Here is a 22,947-nt window from a genome sequence, read left to right on the forward strand (position 1 = left end):
CTTTCATCTAGTCTGGCCACCTTTCTTTCCATCTCCTCTCCTCATCCTATCTTCATCCTTTTCTCATCCATATGCCCCGTCTTCATCGCTTTTAGATACAACTACTCCATACCAGCTGGTGCTACCACTGCTGACAATGGCCTACTACGACGATCGTCACTACCATCCCGCCCGCGATCGATACGCTCGGCCAGGACCCCCCACCTACGATGAAAATCCCTACTACTATACTGATCCCCGCAGTCGGGCCCCAACGGATCTTGTCCGTCGTCGCGACGGCAGCAGCGAGTCCCTGGATGACCTGCCCCGTCATTACCCCCCCAGCGATTATGGCTACGAATACGGTTATGGGTACCCGCCAAATCCAAGACGGTCTCGAGTAGCTACCGCGCAGGAGGGTGTGCGCCGATCCCATTCGCTGAACGGCAGGAGGGGAGCCTATTACGAGGAATCAGAATACTCGTATCGACCCCGCCATGAGCGTCGTTCGAGGCACGACGGCGATAGACGTATGTATTGCCCACGAGAACGCTAGATGGGGATTTGATGGACGAGAAAAGGATAAAAGGTGATATGAGTGCTGACGAGTGTAGTCGAGCGCCGCAAATACTCCCGTTCTTCATCAAGCAGTCGCTCTCCGCACCGTAGACGGCGCAAGTCCTTTTCCGAGCAGGCCCTGGGCGCTCTTGGTCTGGGCGCTGCGGCGTCCTCGGCTTCCAGACACCGTGATCATAGCCGTGGTCGTTCTCATGGTCACCATGGCCGGTCACACTCGTACTCTCCCTCGCGCTCCCGCAGCAGAGACCGTCACCGTCGCGGCAAGAGCGAGCAGCGCATGGCTCAGGCTGTCCGGGCTGCACTGACCGCGGGAGCTGTGGAGGCCTTCCGTGTTCGCAAGGAACCCGGCGAGTGGGCAGGCGCGAAAGGCAAACGGGTCCTCACGGCTGCAATTACAGCCGCTGGTACCGATGGGCTGGTCGACCGTGACCCAAACAAGCACTCGAAGCGTCACATCATCGAATCCACGCTTGCGGGGCTGGCGGCCAACCATTTCGTGAATGGACCACGGTCAAAATCGAGATCCAAATCCCGCGGTCGCCGCTCCGACAGCGAGAGCAAGCTCAAGAACCTTGCCGCCACGGGCGCTCTGGCTGCAGTCGGCAAGGAGGCCTACGACCGCTTCAAGTCCCGCTCACGCTCCCGTCATCGGGGCCGGTCCAGCTCCCGCGACAGCTACGATGATAGCGACTCACCGCGTCGCCATCGCTCGCGCAAGCGGAGCAAGAGCGTGACGGACTACATTAACCAAGGCATGGAAGCGCTGGGGCTGGGGGACAAGGGCAAGGATGACCGGCGAGGAGGACATCGTGGGCGGTCCTCGCGCTACGATGACTACTCGGACAGCGATCGGGATAGTGAGCCTGGGTCCAGACGGGCCAGGCACTCCAGAGATGTAGGTCGACCTCGTTCTGTTTATGCTACGCAACCACCAAGTTCTGCCACCACCACTATGTCGGGGGCCAGGGACTCATATGCTGACGACGACGGCCATCGCCACTCCAGCTCGGACAGTGAATCATCTTCTGACCTGGGAGACAGTTCCGATGAGAAAAAGCAGGGCAAGAAGCTCAACCAGCAGGCCCTAATGACGGCAGGTCTAGCCACCATAGCGACGATCCACGCGGCACACGGGCTGCACAAGAACATGGAGAAGCGAAAGCAGCGCATGCGGATGGTGAAGGAGGGCGAGATGTCGCCCGAGGAGGCCCGCCGGCGCCGGATCAAAGCCAACCTGGCCGACGCCGCCAACATCGGCCTCTCCGCGCTGGGTATTAAAGGCGCCATCTCTGAGTGGAAAGAAGCCGATGAGAAGCGCAAGGAACGTGCCGAGTTCAAGAAAAAATGCGAGGAACATCACCAAAAGCGTCAGCAGCGCATGCGCAGCAAGAGCCAGAGTGCCGCCGGCCCGCCCTCGCTCTCCTGGCGCACGGTCTACCCGGACGAAATCGAGGAGAACGCCAGTTCTTCGGGATACTTGCGGTCACATGCTATGAAGGTGCGATCGCCAAGTGTCGGGGCGGATATGAGACATCGGTCTTCGTATTGGAGTTGATACAAGTTGGGCCGGTTTCCAGAGTTTTGTTGCTATGCCACGATGATGATTATGATGACACGATGCCGTATACGTATCACGACTTGACGACTTTCGGGTTTGCTTTGCGCTCTTCTTCCCTCATTCTGTTTCTCAGCGTTCATGTAGCGGGTCTAGAATGACTTAATAGCCTGATTTCTCTCTGCAGAAAATTCCATGCGCCCCTTCTACTTTACTTGTTTGATAAATATGCCAGAGAAGGAAGTGGATAATTTGTTACATGGCATCAGTCCACGATGCACATGGCATTGATCCATTCAGATAGACGAGGTTGTGATCGGTATCAATACCGATGGAACCGTTGCCCAGCATAAAGAAACGAGACAAAAGTCTATGTACAGTCCAAGCCAGTGACAAGACAAAGACGGAGACGAAAAGAGATAGAAGAGGGAGAGAGGGATACACAGGAATGGAATCCAATCAATATACAAACACAAACACCACGCCTTCCAGATGCCCTTTTAACACGGGGGAGGGGTAGATAGATACGTAGACAAGACAGACAAATGACAGATATGGTGAGAATTAAGAACAAACAGTCAGACAGCAACGCTTCAACGCTCGCTCTCTTGCAGAAGCCTGATCAAATCAAATGCAGGTGTGATGACGCTTGATGCTGATACTATGCTTGATGCTAGATGAACAGACATGGTAGCGGGGGCTAGCCTATCGATCGGCGTTGAGATTCAGCCAGCTCAGATCCGAGTTCGGGTTCCTGTGCGCGTTCGCGGGCGCAGGTGCACCTGGGAAGGGCGTGGTTGGCAAAGGCTCAAGCGCATCTGGGATCAAGACGCTCGAGCCGCGCGTGTTGATGGTGTCACGTTCGCGACCGCTGGGGTTGTAGAAACTGCGGCTGTAGGTGCTGCTCGGCGGACGGCCGATCCAGCTGTGGTGCGGGGCGCCGAGCCACTGCGGATCCGGGGCGGGACCGCTAATCGTTGAGGCACCGTCGCGGCGGTCATGGTCGTGATCGTAATCCGTGTCTGACCCGGCGCTCAGGGAGCTGGCGCTGGAGATGCGGGCGGACTGCGACTCGGCGCGCTTCAGCATCTGGCCGATCCTGGGACCGTCCTCCGTCGTGGGGCTGCCGGTGACCACCCGGCCGAGCGGCTTGGGTTCCTCCAAAAAGCCAAAGTTCAACTGAGGAAGAGGCGCTCCAGGCCAGGCGCTGATTCGATCCTCTGCATTGGACCGAGGGGCCGCGACGGACGGTGTGTTCACTAGGGTGGTATCGTTGCCGTTATTGTCTTGGAAGTACTTGCCCCAGCCCTCGTCCGTCGTGCGGTCCCCGGGAGGTTTGTCACCGAAGGTCATGTCTTGCGCCTCGACGGCCTTGTCTGCACCGACCGAGTACGTGCTGGACGGCGTCCAGTCACCGTTGGACTGGACGGTGGTCAGAGGACTCGGCTTGAGCGGCGTCGATTTTGGTCCATGGCCCGGGAATCCGCCGGCTGTCCTAGGGCTCTTTTCATCGGCGGCCCTGCCCGAGAAGATGGCGAGCGAGTCTACCGATGTGGACGCGAGTGGAGCTGTACTCTTGGCCATGGGATACGCCGAACGAGTCAAGGGTTCCATGCCCTGATCCTGGAAGCTCAGACGGTCCTTGTCGTTGGCCCGGCCTTGGTCCTGGTTGGCAGCACGTTTGCGGCCCAGCTTCGTCCGATGCAGGAAGAAGAGAATTAAGATTAGGATTAGGATAATGCCCACCAGACTGCCAAGGGTTGCTCCGATGATAGTACCAACCCTGGAGCCCGATGAATCATCACTGGCGGCCGTGCTCGTACTGATACCCGAACTGGTGCTGGTGGCGGTTGGCGTAGACGAGGATGATGTTGTTGTTGTTGGGATTGAGGCGAGGATCTGCTGAGAAGTTTTGTCTCCGTAGAAGAGCTTGGTTGTGTTGACCCAGCTATTGGATGTCTGGTTGAAGATGGCCAGTGAATCGGTACCACTGCCGCCGGAAATGACCACCAATCCGTTATCGCCTCGTGCGAGAGAGTAGTCCGATCTGGTAGTAGATGGTGCTAACGTTGAATCGTATGTCGGGTAATCGGCCACAGAAACCTCCCTTCTCCATTTTCTTCTCGAGGACGATGCCCCCAGATCTGTACCAGAGCGCGTGGGCTGACCGCCAGGATTGAGCAATGCGATGCTACTCACGGTGTTGGGCGAGACGCTCAGGTTGAATGACTCAAGCGCCTTGCTTCCGTCCGATCCGTTTAGTATAGCGCATTTCACCTCGCTGGATAGAGGCTGGGGGAGGAATGCCCCGGAGGGATGCCAGCCATCCGAGACCGAGAACAGATGGACCTCTTTGGGAGTCGTCGCACCACCTACCAGTGCTGCTTCACTATCGCTCCAGGGTAGAAGCACAGGCGATGAGGTGGGGTACTTTGCTGAATGAGCGTCGAGGGTATATGGAGGAACGGTGCTGATAGTAAACGTGTCGGACGACGGCTTCGAGCTATCCGTCTGACTGCCCGCATAGACCAGCAGAATGGAGGAAGATTTCAGATATACCGCGCCATGGGACGTCCGATTTTGCATCGTCCGCTGAGCTGACTGCAACGTGGTCCACTTTTGGGAACCGAAAGCGAATCGCTGCAACCCTGGGGCAGTCGAAGACGAGCTCGTGCCGCCGATCACGTACAGCGCTTGTTCATCTTCCTTACCGTCTATTCCGCCCGTCACACATACGGCATCGGAGACCAGCTCTTCTCCACGGGGCAAATGAAACCAATATCCATTGCGTTCTAGAGGGATTGCTGCGAACCCATTGGCGGAGTATGTGTAGAGGGTGTTGTTGTGAATGACCGAACAATGGCCCTCCAATTTTACAGGGGGCTGCGGAACGATCATATCGATTGGGGATCGGTGTTATTTTTGGTAACGAGGGAATGCGATGCGAAAAGAAAGGTCGAGTTCTTCGAGAAGACCAGCCGAAGACAATCAGTTGATAACCAGCCGTCAAGAGGTCGGGAAGAAAGACGAATCGACGGAACCAGGGAAACGAAGGTGACTGCCAGAGTGTTATCTCATGGTCGGGGACTAGCAAGTCGTCCAATTGACAAGTGGGTTGGCGACGAGATGATTGCAGAGTCGAAACGAACGTAGGTGCTCGTCATAGAATGGATGGTTCTCCACGTGTCTAGCGATGCCGTCGAGTTGGATAGTGATAAGAGTCGCAGACTGAACGGTGAGAGTCAAATGCGATCATGAAATACAGGCCGAGTCAAGACCGAGTAACGAAGGAATGGCGACCTGGAGGATAGGATGATGTCAATATCAGTTCGAGTTCAGCGCTTCAGGGGTGAAAATTACAATAACGATGATAGGATCACAGAGTCAAAAAAGGAATGATAATGACACTGATACAGAGGTTCATACGTCGAATCAAGGGTCTACCTGAGCAACGAACGACAAGGAAAAGAGAGAGAAGAAGAATGGAATAATCAGGAGATGGATTATGAGAATCATAATAATAATAATAGTACTGGTAGTGATAAGAGAGTACGGAGCTGTGGGTGGTACACGATCGCGGGAACCGGAGCAAAAGATGAAACAACGGTTCTGGAGAGCAGCAAGAGGGGGTGGCTCGGAGAGTGGAACAGATCAAGAGTCGGAATCATTGATGATCTTGAAGACTTACGATTTTGTTTTGGCAGTAATTTAGTTTATATTTCCTTTGGTTGAGATAAAGGTGGATAGGAGCGAAAAACAAAAAAGAAACGAGGGAGAGATGGAGGGGGACCAGCACGAGTGCACAGCACGACGTGTGATGAAAGGAGAGAGGGGGGGGAACGAAGCAGGAAGAGTTCAGAGTAAACAAAAAAACGAAAAGAGAAGAGAAGAGAAGAGAGAGAAAGAGAGAGAGAGAGAGAGAGACAATCAGGAATCCCTTAGTTCATGACTTATGAGTAGACTAGTCTGTGCTCACCACCATCAGAGTCTGAGATGATCAGAAGATCCAGAGGATCCCTTGATAGACAGACTTCATACCCATCAATTCTAGACTTGAACCCGGTATTGCAGTCTGGTTTGTATCACAATATCATATCTATCAAAATAAACATCTTATAGACATTCATTTCCTGTGCAGGGTACCTTGCATCTGGCACAGCAGCAAGTGCAAGGAAGTAACACCTCAATTAAACATCTTGTTATTATTGCCTCATGTCTAATGAGTGAGTACTCCGTAGAGCTCTATTTTCAGGGGTTCCGGATCAACAAATCTCAACCAAGGTTTGTCTGTCCACACCAGAAATTTACTATCCTCAATGATCTCATCTCATTCTTCCAGGAGACTAGTATTAGAAAACTTCCCCCTTTCTTCCCGTTCAGCAATCTAAACCTCTCTATTTCCGCATTGGGCCTGTCTGAATCATGTTGTTATTGGTGGAGTTAAATTGCCGCCAAGATGAATTCAGTACGGTACCGTACATGACAGTACATTACTAGTCAGGCACCAACACCAGACACAAATGCAGGAACATGACGCAAATCGGTGGACTGATTGAGTAGTACTCTTTTCTAACTGAGTTTATGATTATAATTATGACTATGATTAGGATTCTGCCTGCATTATTACTCAGACCTCAAATGAACTGAACTCGGAATCAAGTGATACCTAAAATTGAAGAAAGACGGTCCCCACCAGCCACCCGCTTTTCAAACGACGGGTCATTGTTCGCTTCGGCTGGGCTACTAGTATGTTCCACTTTTGCTTGGCTTAGCACGTGCAAGGAACTACTGCATCATCATCAGATGAGAGTATGGAATGGAATGCTATATCTGGTATCTTGAACCTCAATTCCTTTTGCCGTAGAGTCCTAGTACTGGTAACTGGAGATCGCACACATGCTCGACCTCTCCCACAAACTCAAACACCTGCGTGCAGCTGTTAAGGGCCTGCCTGCCCCTTGGTTTGCTTCCATGTGTGCGCCGCCTGCAGAATTTTCGTCAGGCTCGCCGCTGCCTGGTCGTCCGCCGGGAACACATAGTCCATGTACTCCTCGTACCGGTCGTCGTCCAGCTTGCGTCGCTTCTTGACCCGCCGGGGCATCTGCTCCTCGATCTTCTTGATGTCCTCCGGGGATCCGTGTGTATGTTCGAAGGCCCGCCAGGCGTTGAGAAGTTCCACTCGCTGTAGCTTCGTCAGTAACCTCTTCCCCGCACACAAGCGCCTATAACTCACCTCTTCCTTCATCTCCTTCTCCTTGAACACCTTGTGGGCCCGTTCGAACACAGCGCGCGCCCGCCGCTTGGCCTCGTCGCTGACCGGCCGCTCCTCCTCTTCCTCCTCTTCTTCTTCCTCCTCCTCTGGCACGTTGATCTCGAACCGCGCGTAGTTGATCCACACTTTAACGTGGTCTGTCTTGTGCAGGAGACGCTCGTACAGCTGCCGCACCCGGTCGTACTCGCCTTCGTACTCTTCAAAGTCAATGTATGCCTTCCAAACAAGCTCCGGCATATCCAGCGTCGGTTGATCGATCCCAAGCTCGAAAATCGCCCGCGCACGCTCCGAGTCATCTAGTCCCCGCTCCAGTTCAGCGTACTTGATCCACGATTGGCTGTTGGACGGGTTCCATTCGATCTGTTTTTCGTACAGGGTCCGGCACCGCACGAACTCGAACAGCTGCCGCTCGAGGTCGATGTAACCCCGGAAGAGCTTGTCCTTGGGGCACATCCCAATGGCCTGGCCCAGCGTCTTCCGCGCAGCCTGCAGATCCATTTGGCGGATATCGAACTGCGCTTTCAGCAGCCAGATCTTGGCGAATGTGAACTTCTTATGTGGAATCAGCTTTAGGCATTCTGTGTAAATCTGGCGGGCCCGATCCACATCCTTGGCCTCCATCTCCTCCCAGATAGCGTAGAAGATCCACAGGTAGATGTACCGTCTCCAATGCCGCTTCTCCTGCGACGGTGGGATCTGTGCAATCGCCCGTTCATAGACATCTCGTACCCGGTCTGGATCGCCCGACGTCTCTTCCAACCGGGCAAAGTCAAACCAGACATCGTAATTTCGCGGGTTCTCCTTGAGCTGTTCCTCGTACTGCACCCGGCGCTTGGACAGAATCACATCCTCGACGCCCTCTCGGTCGCCGAACTGCTTCTCAAACGTGGTGTAGGCCTTGTGAAGCGCCATCGCCTTGGAACGGGGCAGCCGGTCCAGGGCGTACTTGAAGATCGCTCGCGCCCGCTCATACTCCTTGAGCTTCGCCTCGAATTTGGCGTACGCGATGAAGAGCTTCTCGTCCATGAAATCCTCACCCAGAGTCTCGATCGCCATCCCGTACACTTCCCGCACCAACTCACTCGTCCCATACTCCTCCTCGAACCGGGCCCATTTGATCCAATTCCTCGGCTCCGGGTGGACGATCGTAAACCGCTGGAAGATCGCGCGCGCGCGGTCAAACTCATTGTACCGCTTCTCAAGCTTGATATACGCACTCCACGCGCCCTCGTCCGGCTCCCATGACATCCACCGCTCAAACACCTGCCGCGTACCCTGGATATTCCCCAGCGTCTCCTCCATGTACACATACTTGTACCAGAACTTGTCCACGCGGGGCAAGATTGTGACCGCCCGGTCCAGCAAGTTTCTCGCATGGTTGATGTTACGATTCCGCATCTCCGACTCGATATACCGGATCCAGAGCACCACCGAGGTCGGGTTGACGTCCAGCGCCCGTTCGAAAATCGATCGCGCCCGGCGGAATTCCTTTTGCTCCAGTTCCCAAGATGCATACCGCATCCAGTTGTTCATGTTAACCCGATTGCGGCGCACATAGTCTTCAAACTCCTTTCTCTTGCGGCCCTGGTACTCGTGCAGTTCTTCGAGATCCGCGAATCGCTGTGTCGGCGCCTGCAACGCGGGCTCCTGCCGATCAACAGCCTCGCGAAGCAGCTGCTCCGCTGAGATCTGGATCGGCGCGGGGGCCTTGTTCTTGACCCTGGGAGGGCCACGAGACGACTCCATGGCGACGGTGGGTGGTGTGTGTAAGAGGTACGATGGGTCAGGTATCAACCAAGCGGAGATGGCAGGTTCACTTTCTGTCGTACGTGTAGATAAAGTAGCACACACTGAAAAGAAGAAATCGGGCTCGATTAGCAACCAAATCTGGACGTTGGATCCCCAACTCCAGTTGATCGTTGTCGAACAAGTCCGTTGCTTCTTTGGTCCATCAAAAGTCGGAGCTGCGCTCTGGGTCTCTGAAGCTACCCGGATGACTAAGCGATGGTCACTTTCTTAGCGCTGTTCAGTTGTGGCGGGCCGACGACAGTATTTCACCTTGACGAGCTGACACACTTGCTTCAGTGGTTGCCTGTGGTTACATTGCTACCATCATGTCGAACGCGGAGGAACTCTTGAGAGATTTTGAGGATGATGACGAGGAATTCCAGGCCGGTGAGGAGATTGAAGAAGATGTCGGCGAAGAGCTGCAACGGCCAGCGCCAGAGGTCACCAACGAGTTTGACGTCGCCGTGTCGACCACCGACGAACTCACACGCCTTCACAAGAGTCTTCGAGACCACTACTCGGTCAGATTTCCAGAACTAGAAACTCTTGTTACGAATCCTATTGACTACGCAAAAACCGTTGCCATCTTGAAAAATGGCCCCCTTAACGATATCAAGGCCCTCTCGTCCTCGGCCGATAATATGGTCGGCGCGCCACTCAAGTCCATTCTGGACGGTCCCTCGCTCATGGTCGTCACGGTGGAGGGAACGACGACGCGTGGACGCGAGATGACAGAGGCCGAGCTCAAGGTCGTGCTGGATACTTGTGAGAGGATTCTCAAGCTAGATCGCGAGCGGACGGCGCTTACGCAGAGTATTCAGTCGCGCATGAGCCAGATTGCGCCTAATCTTGCCGCTTTGATAGGACCGGAGACTGCGGCCCAATTTCTCAACCAGACCGGTGGGTTGAAGGAGCTGGCCAAGATCCCAGCGTGCAACCTGGCCGCGCAGGGCTCCAAGAGATCGGAAGGATTAGGATTTGCCACGAATATCGGTATCAGATCGCAAGGCTTCCTCTACCACTCGCCCATTATTCAAGATATTCCGAATGATCTAAAGAAACAAGCAATTCGAATCGTCGCGGCTAAGATGGTTCTAGCGACTCGGGCAGATGTGGCCAAGTACAGTCCCGATGGTTCTTTGGGCGAGGAATTGAAACAACAGTGCTATCAACGCTTGGAGAAGTTGACAGAGCCTCCGCCGAACGCTGGTGTGAAGGCGCTTCCCGCTCCTGATGACAAACCTTCTAGGAAGCGAGGTGGACGGAGAGCGAGAAGGGCCAAGGAAGCAATCGCTATGACTGAGCTACGGAAGGCGCAGAACCGGGTTGCATTCGGCAAGGAGGAGGCAGAAGTCGGCTATGGCACCGGCGAAGGCACCGTGGGTCTGGGTATGCTGGGGCAGCAGGACGATGGACGGATCCGGGCGACGCAAATAGACCAGAGAACCCGGGCCAAGCTCAGCAAGTCGAACAAGGGCTGGGGAGCGGCTACCCCCGTCAGCGGGACCGCCTCTTCTCTGCGAGCGTTTGGTTCGGGCGCTGGCGCAGGCGGCACTGCGAGTGTCCTACAGGCCAAAGGTCTACGGACTTCTGGAGTGGGTTCTTCATTGGCAGGCATCGCCGGTACGGCCAGTACGATTGCCTTTACACCTGTGCAGGGTCTCGAGCTGGTTGATCCCAAAGCGCAAGCGGAGCTACAGCGGAAGCGCAAGGCGGAGGAGGATCGATGGTTCAAATCAGGCACATTCACGCAAGTGGGCGGTCAGAGCAGTAGTACCAACAGCGGTGCGAATGGCGGGTTCAAAGTGCCTCCACTACCCGCAAGGAAGAAGGTCGACACCGGCGAGGGCAAGATGGCGCCGCCTCCCCCGCCGGTGAAGCCATAGCTGTTTCCATTATATGTATGTGACTGTTGAGCATTGACGGCGTTGGGGTTCTGTGATCATGATACCAAATAATGATAGACCTTAAATGGAATAAAATATATCCCCACATCATTATTCGTACCCAGTCATTTCCCTGCATTGCCGCAGAGCCGAGTGGCTGGAATATGGAAGGAATATCGGCGAGCCAAGGTTCGGCTTTGTACTGCAACCCCGAACGAGCGCCGAATGGCGTGCGCGGCGCAGAATTTGGCGCAATGGACTGCGCAATCGGTGAGTTATTTGCATTCTCTATTTTAGCATTTACATTTGTGTGATATTCGCATTGCTGAGCATCAAGAAGCATTCTCCGCAGCATATTGTAGACAGTGGATAGTCTCGCCTCTATCCCACTGTGGACACACCTGACGGTATCCATAAGCAGAACGTCAAGCTAGAACCCATGGGGTAAAATACTGATCATGAGTCAAATTCAGGGACGGATGCATCCCTAATACATGTGGGCCGGAGCGTTTCACAAAGCAAAGAACCATCTAGTCAGTATATTGCGTGCTCGGCTCGGCACTGTCGTATAAAATGTGCTTCTCCTACATCGTAGTCAGTTTATTTCCGATCAGGATTGTCCATCGCTAGCATTGCCAGTCAATTGACCCGTAGTCATTCTCAGAACTTATATTCAGGTCGAAGTCGAGGAAGAGGAAGAGGAAGAGCACAGTGTGGTAGACAATCGCACCATGGCCCCCGGGATACAAGACTCGCTGAGCGAGCTCCCAGCAGCAGTCCTCAACGATGAACGGGAACAATTGTCCAGAATAAAACGAAGCAGACGCCCGCTCTCGCTCTTCCACCACAGCCTGGTCACATCCGACATGGATGCGCTGAAATTCCACGCCGCCGCATCCCTCCAGCTGCGCTTCAGCCCCTACCAAGATGTCACCGTCAGCAGCACCACAGAATCAGACTCAGAAGCAGAAACTCAGCTCCTCATCACATCACCCTACAACTCCCCCCTCCACCTCCTCAACCTCCAAACCCTCGACACACCCAACCGCCTCCTCGCCCAGGCCCTCACAATCCTCTGCCCTGTGCGCGCCGACTACGCCACAGCACCTTACACAGACTCCTTCAACTGGCCCTCTGTCTTTGCATTCCTGCGCGATCTGAGCACCCGCGAGGGGCACATCTGGTCCCGAACGAAATTCTACGTCGTTGTCTTCCGGTCGACGTTATTGGCGGGCGCGGATGGGGACAGACTGCATGAGCTGGATGCGCGGTCGCATCAGGAGGCTGTCGCGAGTGGGGGGTTACTTAAGTATTGGTTTGGGACGAAGAATGCGCGGAGGGAGAACCTGGCCACTTGTAAGTTTCCTTCTTTTCTTCATTTGGCGGACTAAGGTTGATGATGGTTGATATAGGTGTCTGGCGGAATCGGGAGGATGCGCATCGGGGAGGGACGGGGCCATGGCATCGGAAGGCGCGAGCAGCGGCTAGAGAGATGTATGAGGAGATTGTATTTACGACGATGGAGCTGGTGGTTGGAGATGAGGTGCGAGAGTGGTCGTTTGGGGAGTGGACTGGTTGATTTGTAGAGATACCCTTTTTAATAAGCATGTAATAGATAGTACTTAACCCAATATACGTGCTTTCTGATGGATGGTCTCATTGGTCCTATAGGCTAAGGCAATAGATTATCAGCAGTACCTATGCTTACTTATATGCAGCAACTAACTATATCGCATGGAGTATGATTCCCCGCATGTGGAGAGAGAATGGACCCATCATGCCCTAAAAGAGTAGTGTTCCACGTCCATGAGGGGAAGGCCATGCATCATCGTGTCGAATATCCGTAGTCTGAACCTGATTCTAAGCGATGGTGTATCAAACTAGAATAGATATGTTTATCGGAAATGGAGGCGGGGAGGGATCTGGGAGAGATATATAGTTCGATCTCAGCCAGATGCTTCAACTCGCAACCACACTCCATTTCTTACTCAAGAAGATATACTCCGTTTCGCTCCGGATCAAATGGTCGGACTCGCAATAGAACACAACATCCAAGTCAACGATGGCCCCTTGACCTCCGAAACCGCCACTCTTCTCCGACCCTCAGACCCCTCCCTCCCCCTGGACGAACTCCGCGCCCGCTACGAACAAGACGGCTATCTTTTCCTCAAACACCTTCTCCCCCGCGAGGACGTCCTCGAAGCCCGCAGACAGTACTTCTCCCTCCTGGCCCCGACCGGCGTTCTCCAAGAAGGCACCGACCCAGTCCAAGGCATCTTCAACACCACCAAGTCGCCCGATGAGTACCCCGGCATCGGCGCCGGCGCGGTAGGCAACAACGGCCGTCCAGGGGGTGACAAGGCCGCGCAGTTTGTGGACCTGGCCATCGAGGCGCACTACCAGGATTGGTACGCGGAGAAGTTCTGCAAACATCCCGATTTGGTCCGGTTTGTGGCCGAGTTCACGGGCTGGGGCGAGCACACGTTGAATCTCCGTCGGACGCTGCTGAGGAATAATACGCCCGGCACGAAACCCATTGGGGTGCACTATGATCAGATCTTCTTGCGATATGGAGAGCCGACGAGTGTCACCGCTTGGGTGCCTATGGGAGATATCAAAATTAATGGCGGGGGCTTGATCTATCTGGAGGATGGTAGGTCATCGTCCGTACCTTGACAGTGCCTTGAGTGTTAGCTGACCGACTAGGCGACCCTGTTGGACTCAAGATCGAGGAAGAGTTCACCAACAAGGCAAAGCAGGCCGGGTTGACCGACGAAGAGGCCAAATCGGCTTTCAACTCGAACATGATGGCGACGGGGCTTTTGTCCGAGTCGCCGGTCGAGTTTGCCAGGCAGCATGCCCGTCGCTGGCTGGTGTCTGCCTACGAGGCGGGTGATGTTGTCTTACACAAACCTCATACAGTATGTCCTCGTCCTATATCCTCCGGTTCCAATGGGATTATCCTAACGAGCGTAGATTCATGCATCGACCATCAACAATGACCCGGATAATGTCATCCGTCTTGCGACTGATCTGCGATTCTGCGACTCTTCCAAGCCGTATGATAATGTATGTTTGCTCCTTGTCACACAAACAAGTGCTAATATGCCTCAGAGATGGATGAGCCATTATAGGTTTGGAGATGGTGTGTGATCATAGCCGGAGGCCCAGAGTAGTTTATTGTCTATCACTGCATAGTCGACAGCAACAATCCACCACTCAAAACGTGCAATGGCATATCCTGTAACAATTAGTTCAGTCTAGTTTCTCTTCATGTGCAGTGATCTTACAACTCTCCATCGCAGTATCCTCCCCTCCACCCATGACCCTGAAGGACACACTGTACGACTTAGCCGAATTCATCAGGCAATAGGCAATAGACAATAGGCAATATAAATACCACATTATGACAAGCCATATTGGCAATCTCGTCGCCGCCTTCGATCTCGCAGGATGTCTCGACGTTTAGCTGATTGACTTGAATAGGTGTGCTCTTTACCAGTTCGCAGAGAAGGCCGAGGAAAAGAATGTTTAGGGTTTTCATTGTGATGTGATGTGTATACTTGTTAATCATTCAAGGACATTTGAATTCTCAAAGAGTTTGCTCGAGAGATTGCGATGGCTCGAATATCAAGGGTCTGATCAAGGGAGTCCTGTCGTCATGAATGTGAAGCAAGGGCGGAGGGTTTTCACACGCAACAGGCTTTTAATCGCGCTCTAGAACCTCCATATCGGTTGAAGATGTGCATCTTACATACAATAATTGAAGGAATAAGATGCCCCAACGTCACATTGATGCGTATTTTCCTGGCCAGTCATCTTCATTGTCTCATCCGGCACCTCGTTTTTGATCTCCCATATTTCTCTCCGCTACGGCATTTATGTTGGTGCGGGATTGGTTCGCTTCTGTCCCATCAATTTCAACCAGGAAAGACTCGATGTGTATGAATTCCGTCACAATGATTTTGTTAGACATGCTGCTTCTATGAAGCACGGCGATTCTATGGCAGACACCTTGGGATAGATCTAATGTCAGTTGCTCCTGCGCCCCACTGCCCGAGTCCTTGCTCTACATCTCCACGACCATATAAAATGAGGTACCGTCGGTTCTGTGTTCCCAGAGCTGATCCACAATCAGTCGAAGTAATTCCTGGGGTCTGCGGCCATTGCGTAATCGAAGGTGAGTTGGTGATGAGGATGGGAGTCCAGGTTAGGGCACAGATCTGCGTGGACGTAGGCTGGATAGTGCGTGTTCCAATCAACCGTTGCTGGTAGTAAAATTGCTACTTAGTATAGAGAGGTAACAACAATTCTATATAATATATGCTAAACCAAGACTAATCATAACATGCAACATATAACACCCATCACTAGAAACGGCCAACATCTATACAATTCACATAGCTGTCCCTACGACCAAGAGACACCCCCAAGAAGCGGAAGCATATACACAACTGAGATCCAAACATTCCACACCCGAAACGTCATCCGATCGCTCGCTGTATCCCGCCACATGAGAATCCTAATGGCTACAGCAAAAGCCAGCACGACGCTCAGGCCAGCAGCAAGGGGTCCAGAGCCCGCCAGAAGCGGACATATGATCCCCCAAACAGGCATCGGAAGTGCAATGCTCCATCGCGCCGCAGCATCCCCAATCACGAGGGGAAGCGTTCGACGGCCCCTCTTCGCGTCGCCTTCCTGATCGCACATGTCCTGCACGTGCATGGTCGTCAGGATAATTGCCGTGATGACCACGATCCAGAGACTGAGCGAGTACTGTCTGGCTCCAGGCGACCCTGCAAATACAGCAGACCCAGAACCAAGCGCTACCTCTACAGCTCCCGAGTTGAAACACAAGTATCCCAATGCGTTGATAATATTTCGGACCACGGGGTTGTGGTCACCCGCTCCGAAGCTGTTGTAGCAGGTGCTTAGGACGATAAGGCCGAGACATTGTCGGTGTCCGCCGCTGTAACAAAAGCTGAAGACCATTGAAAGAGTGTAGAAGCCGAACATCAGGCGTTTTGCCTGGGACCCAGAGAGACGCTTGCTTGGAAGCGGACGCCAGGGTTTATTGAGGCTATCTTCCGCGATAGACGAAGGACTGCGCTGGTTGTTCATCGTCAGGGGAAGAAGATTGATCCCGACCCAGCCAATAACCAGAGGTATTCGACGGACAGTACTTAGGTATGCGGGAGACTGAGACTGTACCTCGCCGAAGCCCAGAGCGGCGAGAGCATTGGTGATGCCAAAGATGGTGCTTGGGAGGAGAATGGTCTGGACATCACTTGCAATGAAGAGCCAGATGGTATATCCGCTTGATGCAAATGCCGATGAGAATTGACAGATATGAAAGTTCGGCCCGCCGACTGACATATCGCTCTGAATTTTTGCTGCGCACTAATATAGGTCAGTATGTATCTTCAACTAATCAGCCTTGACTAACCTTCATCTGTACTATGCTCTCAGAATGATCAAATTCGTCCCAGAGTGGTGTTTATAACTCACACAAGTAGTTGCAGTCTCTTCGGCGTAGGGTATCAGCTAAAGCCATTAATAAGACACCAAGTGTGCTCTACAATAATAGACATAACAGAAATCAGGTACTAGCATGCCTGAGCATCGATTGGCCATTGACTATCTGGGTCCCAAACACTTCCTGACCTTGACTCAGATTTCAGGGGCTAATTCAATGCGCCTTGTCAGTGAGGCCAGCCTGGTGATCTGGATATGATTAGAAGTCCCCCGTGCTCCGACAGGTGCAGTTTTGGATCTAATGACTGATGAATGGCGGTGCTCTCGAGCAGTGCTGAAAAATATAGCCTGGCATTTAGGCGACCTGGGCCTAGGACGTAAGATGAGAACCGACTCATCTTGGTCCTGAGCAAGAATGCCAATTTGGCAATAGGAGATACTCGGACATACGAAAGCCCACAATAAGCTCGATATACTGACAAATGCATTGTCTTCTCAAGGATTGACTTGGACCCATTCCAGGTTTAACCTGGAACACAAGTCATCAATCAGGCCCTAAAGGCATGTCTCAGTTCCGGTCATGTCCCCTGCCATTCTTTTCTCTGATTGAGCTCAGCCGTGCGAGGTTACACATGCGGCGTGGGAGATGCATTCTTTCGGGCTGTGTTAGCTGCGATAATGGGGGTTGGTTTTTTTTTATGCTGAAACAGCTGACAGTCATCTATTGAGGGCGTACATAAGCTGGAAGAATGAAACATATCTTCTGCGCTTGCCAGCCAGAGCAGTGTTCTTGTTGTCGCCAGTTTTGCTTACCATTCTAAAAGTCACAGAATGGCGCAGTGTCTCGAAAGAGGAATGCTTGAGCATCAATATTGGAAAAAAATAGAGCGATTTTGGTCCCTGACTGGAATGATACAGTGACAGCACCGAGTGAGTCAGATTACATGGATACACCCGATTGAAGAGCTGTATCTCCCTGGATGCTTGACAGACGTGGGTTGCTCGGCAGGTGGGAAATGCCGTGCTTTTGCGTACCTGAGGGCCTTGGGCAGCTACCTGGTCTAGTCCTTCACTTATATAGCTCACTTGCTCATATTCGGAGGAAAAATCTCGACCAGCACCTCGTCTCTCCTTCCATTTTCCATCGTTGACTGTCTCTCGACATTATCGAGCAAAAGCGTCATCACCTCATTTCGTCCCTTCGACAATCCAATCCTATCAAATCAAACATGACAATCACGTCTTCCTCTCCAGAATACGTTTTCACCCGGGACTACTTGGACAACAACCGGTATGATCATTCGAACTTTGCTATTCTGCCTTGCTTACATTTGCAGCATCAACCTGCAGCATTATTTGGTCGTCCAACTTTTTGGATACCGCATCCACCCGTCGATCCCCGTCAAGGATGTGAGAAACCTACGGATTGCAGACGTTGGAACTGGTACTGGGTATGTCACAGTCGAATTTGTCGATGGCAGCTACTCACACTGACAGAATCTGGCTTACCGATTTGGCCGACGAATTCCCTGCAACTGTCCAACTGGATGGGCTTGACATCTCCTTCGATGCTGCTCCTCCACGCGACTGGCTCCCGCCCAACATGAGCCTTCACCATTGGGATATCAAGGCCGACGTCCCTGAGCACCTGGTTGGTGTCTATGACGTGGTTAATGTTCGCCATTTCGTCTTTGTTCTCCAACAGGCTGACTTGAAGGGTGTCCTCGACAATCTATTCAAACTTCTCAGTACGTCAAACAGCTTCTACAATTCTCATATTTCTAACAGCTGGTTTACAGAGCCTGGAGGTTATCTTCAGTGGACTGATTTCGACATGTCCTCGCTTCGTGTCGAGAAGATCAATCCAGACATCAAGGTGGACGCGCAGGTCAAGTTAATGGAGCTTTTTCAGGCCAACGATACCCGTCTTCGTTCCGCGTGGGGTGCCAGTCTGCCCTCGCTTTTTGCACAGAGCGGGTTCACCAATGTCGAATCAGACGTGAAGGATGCACCACCGCATTTGGCAGTTGCACTGCATGAGTGTGGGATGTTGGCCACGGAGGTCTTAGCCCGAAACAAAGCAGGTGGGAACGAGCAGATGGTGCAGCAACTTAGACAGACCTTGGCCGAGGCTGCAAAGGAGACTCGGGAGGGATCTGTTCTGGCTTTTACTAGACTCACTGTCGTTGGTCAGAAGCTGAGCCAGTAGACTGCCTTTAGCCTGGTAGGTATCGAACCGTCACGCATCGGTAGGCTTTGGAGGTAGTCTCATAGTTTTTCACATGATATCATGCCTCTGCTTAGAGAATGATGTAGGTATACTCATAAGACGATGATGCGCCGTCGCTTCACCTCGCGATCGCCGTCGCCATCGCTCAATGCTTACACCCCTTTTGTGATACAATAATTCCAAATTTGACCAAGCCCCGAAGGGTGAGCCGATTCAGCCTCAACTTCAGGAATGTAGCCCCGTATCACGCAAGGGAGTACGGACGAGAAATACCGACATGGGTATAATGTGTACTCCTATTCCTACATCTTACCCCTCACAGAATGTGTCATCTCGTCGGTCATTGCGAAGGTTGGTCGCACAAAGCCAGCGCAAAAACTCTTCGGAATGGCATTCTGCACTACCACTGGGGATATTCATAACCTCGATGCCTTCCTGGCAAAAGCAATGAGCAGTTAGGTGATATGGCCCCTCCAACTAGGTCTTTCTTTATTGCGCCAAAAATCCAGTAGGACGACCAGATGGCGGATCAAGATGGAACCCAGTACTCGGCTGCTTACCTTGCAGAGGATCGACGACCTGCCCTTCTGAGCGTGGCGATCACCTTTCTTGTACTGAGTACGTCTGCAGTCATCTTACGCTTCGTGTCTCGTCGTATTGGACGTGTTGGCTTCCATCATGATGATATGTACATTATCTTGGGCTGGATATTCTATGTGGCGTTGATATCTGTGGCGATCGGTACCTCCCCATCTTCTCTGCCAAAGAACATAACGTGACGACGTACTGCAGGAGACATGCACTATGGCGGCGTAGGCCTCCATCAAGCGCGCGTCATGGCTATTGATCCGGTCATGATGCAGACCTGGGCCAAATTCCTCCTCGCCATCGCATTCCTCTACATCTTCGTCGTGATTCTCCCGAAACTCGCCGTGCTGAGCCTATACATCTCCATCTTCAATCGGCACCGCGCATCGCGCATTACCTGCTATGTCACCGGCGTGCTGATGATAGGCAACTGCATCGGTTGTGCGGCGGTGGGATTTGCTGTCTGCACCCCTCTCCGGCGACTGTGGGACCCGACTGTGGAAGGGCACTGTGTCAACATCAATGCATGGTTCCGATACTCGCGGATCGTGAATATCGTCTCGGATGTGATCATGCTCATCCTGCCTATCCCGCATGTGGTCCGGTTGCAGTCAACCGTGCGGTTGAAGGTTGGTTTGTTAATCACCTTTTTGCTGGGAAGTGTGTGAGTCGAGCCGTTCTTCTTACGGTGCGTTGTGGTAGAGGGCTGACGAGTGTAGGGGCCTCATCGCCGGCCTCATTGCCCTCTTTACGTTTAGCACTACCAACGCCGTCACGGACAACACCTGGAACGCGGCATTGTTGATCATCTGGACTCTCGTCGAGGTGGGCATGTATCTTATTGCTGCGTGCTTGATCTCGTATCAGCCGCTTGCTAAGTTTATTTGGAGAAATACCTGGCGTCGACAGCGAGGACAGAAGAGCAGTTCTCAGGACCAAGAACATAGCCATGTGTGGGTCCGAACGAATAGTACGCCTAGTCAGAGTCATAGTACCAGGGGAAAGACGGAAGAGGAGTACTTGGAGCTGATGACAAGGGAGCGCTCTGACAGGGGGTCGTCTATCTCGGGGGGAATTATGATTGAGCGCCAGGTGACAATGGATTGAATACGGATATATTATGCTTATGCCATCACAGCTACTGTTGCTATCTCTAGCATAGAAAGAAACAGAATGCACTTATTCCAATCACAGAGAGAGAGTAAAACTGACTATGGCGATGAATGTGACTCCAAAGACAGTAAAAGGAGCGGTCAGAGGACCCCGAGGGACAGCTGGCCTCAGGCAGCGACACTTGCGTTCCTCGATGCCTGAGGTACCTGTACCCCGCCGCAAAAACCCTCCGAGTCCGAACGGCGTTTCCCCTCCGACAGTAGCCAGAGAACGTGCCTGGGAGGATTTTCCCCTCCGCTGGTTTCTCCCTTTTATTTCTTCTCTTCCCCTCCTCCCTCGATCTCTTCCACTCCTCTTTTCATCCTCATCACCCCCTTCAGTAAGTCGTCTTATCCCATCTTCTGTTCAATTGCAGTCAGTCAGTTATCGAGACTTGTCCTAACTAATCTCGTCCAGCTTCTTTTTCTTAACTACCTAATCCATTCTCATCATCACCATGGCTGCCCCCGCTCTGAAGTTCAAGGTCGCCGACATCGTACGTGGCGTCTTAGATCCTCCCTCTCACAATCAATACTATGCAGCATGTTAACCCCCTTTAGTCTCTGGCTGCCTTTGGCCGCCGCGAGATTGAGCTCGCCGAGATTGAGATGCCTGGTCTCATGGCTATCCGTCGCAGGTACGCCGAGGACCAGCCCCTGAAGGGTGCTCGCATTGCCGGTTGCCTTCACATGAGTATGTTTATGTCAGAAAGGGAGGTTAAGAGACTAAAATCTGACTCGCGTTTTAGCCATCCAGACCGCTGTTCTCATCGAGACCCTCACCGCCCTTGGTGCTGAGGTGACCTGGACCAGCTGCAACATCTTCTCCACTCAGGACCACGCTGCTGCCGCCATTGCTGCCTCCGGCGTCCCTGTGTAAGTTCAACTGCCATTCTGAAACCAGGCCAGCTCTAATATCATAATAGCTTCGCCTGGAAGGGTGAGACCGAGGAAGAGTACCAGTGGTGCTTGGAGCAGCAGCTCAACGCTTTCAAGGATGGCCAGAAGCTCAACCTCATCCTCGACGATGGTGGTGATCTGACCGCTCTCGTCCACAGCAAGTACCCTGAGATGCTCAAGGGCTGCTACGGTGTCTCCGAGGAGACCACCACCGGTGTCCACCACCTTTACAGAATGCTCAAGGAGGGCAAGCTCCTTGTTCCCGCGATCAACGTCAACGACTCGGTCACCAAGTCCAAGTTCGACAACCTGTACGGTTGCCGTGAGTCCCTCATCGATGGTATCAAGCGTGCCACCGATGTCATGATTGCCGGCAAGGTTGCCGTTGTTGCCGGTTACGGTGATGTCGGCAAGGGCTGTGCCGATGCTCTCCGCAGCATGGGTGCCCGTGTCCTCGTTACTGAGATTGACCCCATCAACGCCCTTCAGGCCGCTGTCCAGGGCTACCAGGTGGTCACCATGGAGGAGGCTGCTCCCCAGGGTCAGATCTTCGTCACCACCACCGGTTGCCGTGACATTCTCGTTGGCAAGCACTTTGAGGTTATGCGCAACGACGCCATTGTCTGCAGTAAGTGACGCGTTTCCACTAGTTTCCATGACTTTTATATACTGATCAACACAGACATTGGTCACTTCGACATTGAGATTGACGTTGCCTGGCTCAAGGCCAACGCCAAGTCCGTCCAGAACATCAAGCCCCAGGTTGACCGCTACCTGATGCCCAACGGCCGCCACATCATCCTCCTTGCCGAGGGTCGTCTGGTCAACCTTGGCTGTGCCACCGGCCACTCGTCCTTCGTCATGTCCTGCTCCTTCTCCAACCAGGTCCTTGCCCAGATTGCTCTGTTCAAGGCCGAGGACGAGGCGTTTGGCAAGAAGTACATCGAGTTCGGCAGCGCCGGCAAGAAGCCCGTTGGTGTCTACGTTCTTCCCAAGATCCTGGACGAGCAGGTTGCTCTGCTCCACCTGGAGCACGTCAATGCCAAGCTCTCCAAGCTCACTCCCGTTCAGGCCGAGTACCTTGGTCTGGATATTGCCGGTCCTTTCAAGAGCGAGATGTAAGTGCGGCCTGATCTTTTGTGTCTGGTCCAAGCTAATGTTTGCAGCTACCGCTACTAAGCATCTTCCTTTCTCGATGGCGTCGACGCTTGATATACCTTAACACATAGACCTTTTCAACATGATCACGATGTTACGAACAACATAAAGGGTTCTCTCAACTTAGAGCTCAAAAGTATTTTGTCTTCAACGGCAATAAAAGGGGCATATATGGGGGTTTTTCTTTTCCTATTTGCTGTATGGGCGGGTCTACTTGGGAGTATGTTTGCATTCAACAGTGCCTCCGATATTTCTCGATATTTCTTTCTTAATATTCAACCCGACTAGGTTGGGTCAAATGATACCAAACCGATGCATTCACATGCATTGAATACAGATGCACAGTGCATTGATCACAATTTCGTCATTATATCGTAGGTTTGTAA

General features: G+C 52.8%; 10 protein-coding genes across 10 annotated transcripts; 7 read left to right on the forward strand and 3 right to left on the reverse strand.

The window, feature by feature from the left end:
• Positions 1-136: 136 nt before the first annotated feature.
• Positions 137-2,113, forward strand: Aud_008532 (uncharacterized protein; the record flags this gene model as incomplete). Its single annotated transcript, XM_043293406.1, has 2 exons — positions 137-509; positions 594-2,113. 2 exons carry the CDS (start codon positions 137-139, stop codon positions 2,111-2,113), a joined length of 1,893 nt encoding a protein of 630 aa, XP_043149341.1.
• A 705-nt stretch (positions 2,114-2,818) lies between these two features.
• On the reverse strand, positions 2,819-5,011 carry Aud_008533 (uncharacterized protein; the record flags this gene model as incomplete). The annotated part of the gene is made up of 1 exon (XM_043293407.1): positions 2,819-5,011. One exon carries the CDS (start codon positions 5,009-5,011, stop codon positions 2,819-2,821), a length of 2,193 nt encoding a protein of 730 aa, XP_043149342.1.
• A 2,041-nt stretch (positions 5,012-7,052) lies between these two features.
• clf1 (putative cell cycle control protein (Cwf4)) lies at positions 7,053-9,131 on the reverse strand (the record flags this gene model as incomplete). Its single annotated transcript, XM_043293408.1, has 2 exons — positions 7,053-7,295; positions 7,347-9,131. The coding sequence occupies 2 exons, from the start codon at positions 9,129-9,131 to the stop codon at positions 7,053-7,055; spliced, it is 2,028 nt and encodes a 675-aa protein (XP_043149343.1).
• A 368-nt stretch (positions 9,132-9,499) lies between these two features.
• Positions 9,500-11,059, forward strand: Aud_008535 (U4/U6-U5 snRNP complex subunit PRP31; the record flags this gene model as incomplete). The annotated part of the gene is made up of 1 exon (XM_043293409.1): positions 9,500-11,059. The coding sequence occupies one exon, from the start codon at positions 9,500-9,502 to the stop codon at positions 11,057-11,059; it is 1,560 nt and encodes a 519-aa protein (XP_043149344.1).
• Positions 11,060-11,790: 731 nt separating this feature from the next.
• Positions 11,791-12,638, forward strand: Aud_008536 (uncharacterized protein; the record flags this gene model as incomplete). The annotated part of the gene is made up of 2 exons (XM_043293410.1): positions 11,791-12,415; positions 12,472-12,638. 2 exons carry the CDS (start codon positions 11,791-11,793, stop codon positions 12,636-12,638), a joined length of 792 nt encoding a protein of 263 aa, XP_043149345.1.
• Positions 12,639-13,081: 443 nt separating this feature from the next.
• On the forward strand, positions 13,082-14,212 carry Aud_008537 (uncharacterized protein; the record flags this gene model as incomplete). The annotated part of the gene is made up of 4 exons (XM_043293411.1): positions 13,082-13,712; positions 13,766-13,980; positions 14,036-14,128; positions 14,174-14,212. 4 exons carry the CDS (start codon positions 13,082-13,084, stop codon positions 14,210-14,212), a joined length of 978 nt encoding a protein of 325 aa, XP_043149346.1.
• A 1,257-nt stretch (positions 14,213-15,469) lies between these two features.
• Aud_008538 (UbiA family prenyltransferase) lies at positions 15,470-16,435 on the reverse strand (the record flags this gene model as incomplete). Its single annotated transcript, XM_043293412.1, has 1 exon — positions 15,470-16,435. One exon carries the CDS (start codon positions 16,433-16,435, stop codon positions 15,470-15,472), a length of 966 nt encoding a protein of 321 aa, XP_043149347.1.
• A 1,328-nt stretch (positions 16,436-17,763) lies between these two features.
• Aud_008539 (uncharacterized protein) lies at positions 17,764-18,743 on the forward strand (the record flags this gene model as incomplete). Its single annotated transcript, XM_043293413.1, has 4 exons — positions 17,764-17,825; positions 17,872-17,985; positions 18,032-18,282; positions 18,334-18,743. The coding sequence occupies 4 exons, from the start codon at positions 17,764-17,766 to the stop codon at positions 18,741-18,743; spliced, it is 837 nt and encodes a 278-aa protein (XP_043149348.1).
• A 542-nt stretch (positions 18,744-19,285) lies between these two features.
• On the forward strand, positions 19,286-20,459 carry Aud_008540 (uncharacterized protein; the record flags this gene model as incomplete). Its single annotated transcript, XM_043293414.1, has 3 exons — positions 19,286-19,505; positions 19,557-20,016; positions 20,072-20,459. The coding sequence occupies 3 exons, from the start codon at positions 19,286-19,288 to the stop codon at positions 20,457-20,459; spliced, it is 1,068 nt and encodes a 355-aa protein (XP_043149349.1).
• A 502-nt stretch (positions 20,460-20,961) lies between these two features.
• On the forward strand, positions 20,962-22,525 carry Aud_008541 (adenosylhomocysteinase; the record flags this gene model as incomplete). Its single annotated transcript, XM_043293415.1, has 5 exons — positions 20,962-21,000; positions 21,065-21,197; positions 21,253-21,379; positions 21,430-22,031; positions 22,086-22,525. 5 exons carry the CDS (start codon positions 20,962-20,964, stop codon positions 22,523-22,525), a joined length of 1,341 nt encoding a protein of 446 aa, XP_043149350.1.
• Between the last annotated feature and the right edge of the window lie 422 nt (positions 22,526-22,947).

The sequence above is a fragment of the Aspergillus udagawae genome (assembly GCF_001078395.1).
Source record: "Aspergillus udagawae IFM 46973 DNA, scaffold_6, whole genome shotgun sequence".
Lineage (NCBI taxonomy): Eukaryota > Fungi > Ascomycota > Eurotiomycetes > Eurotiales > Aspergillaceae > Aspergillus > Aspergillus udagawae.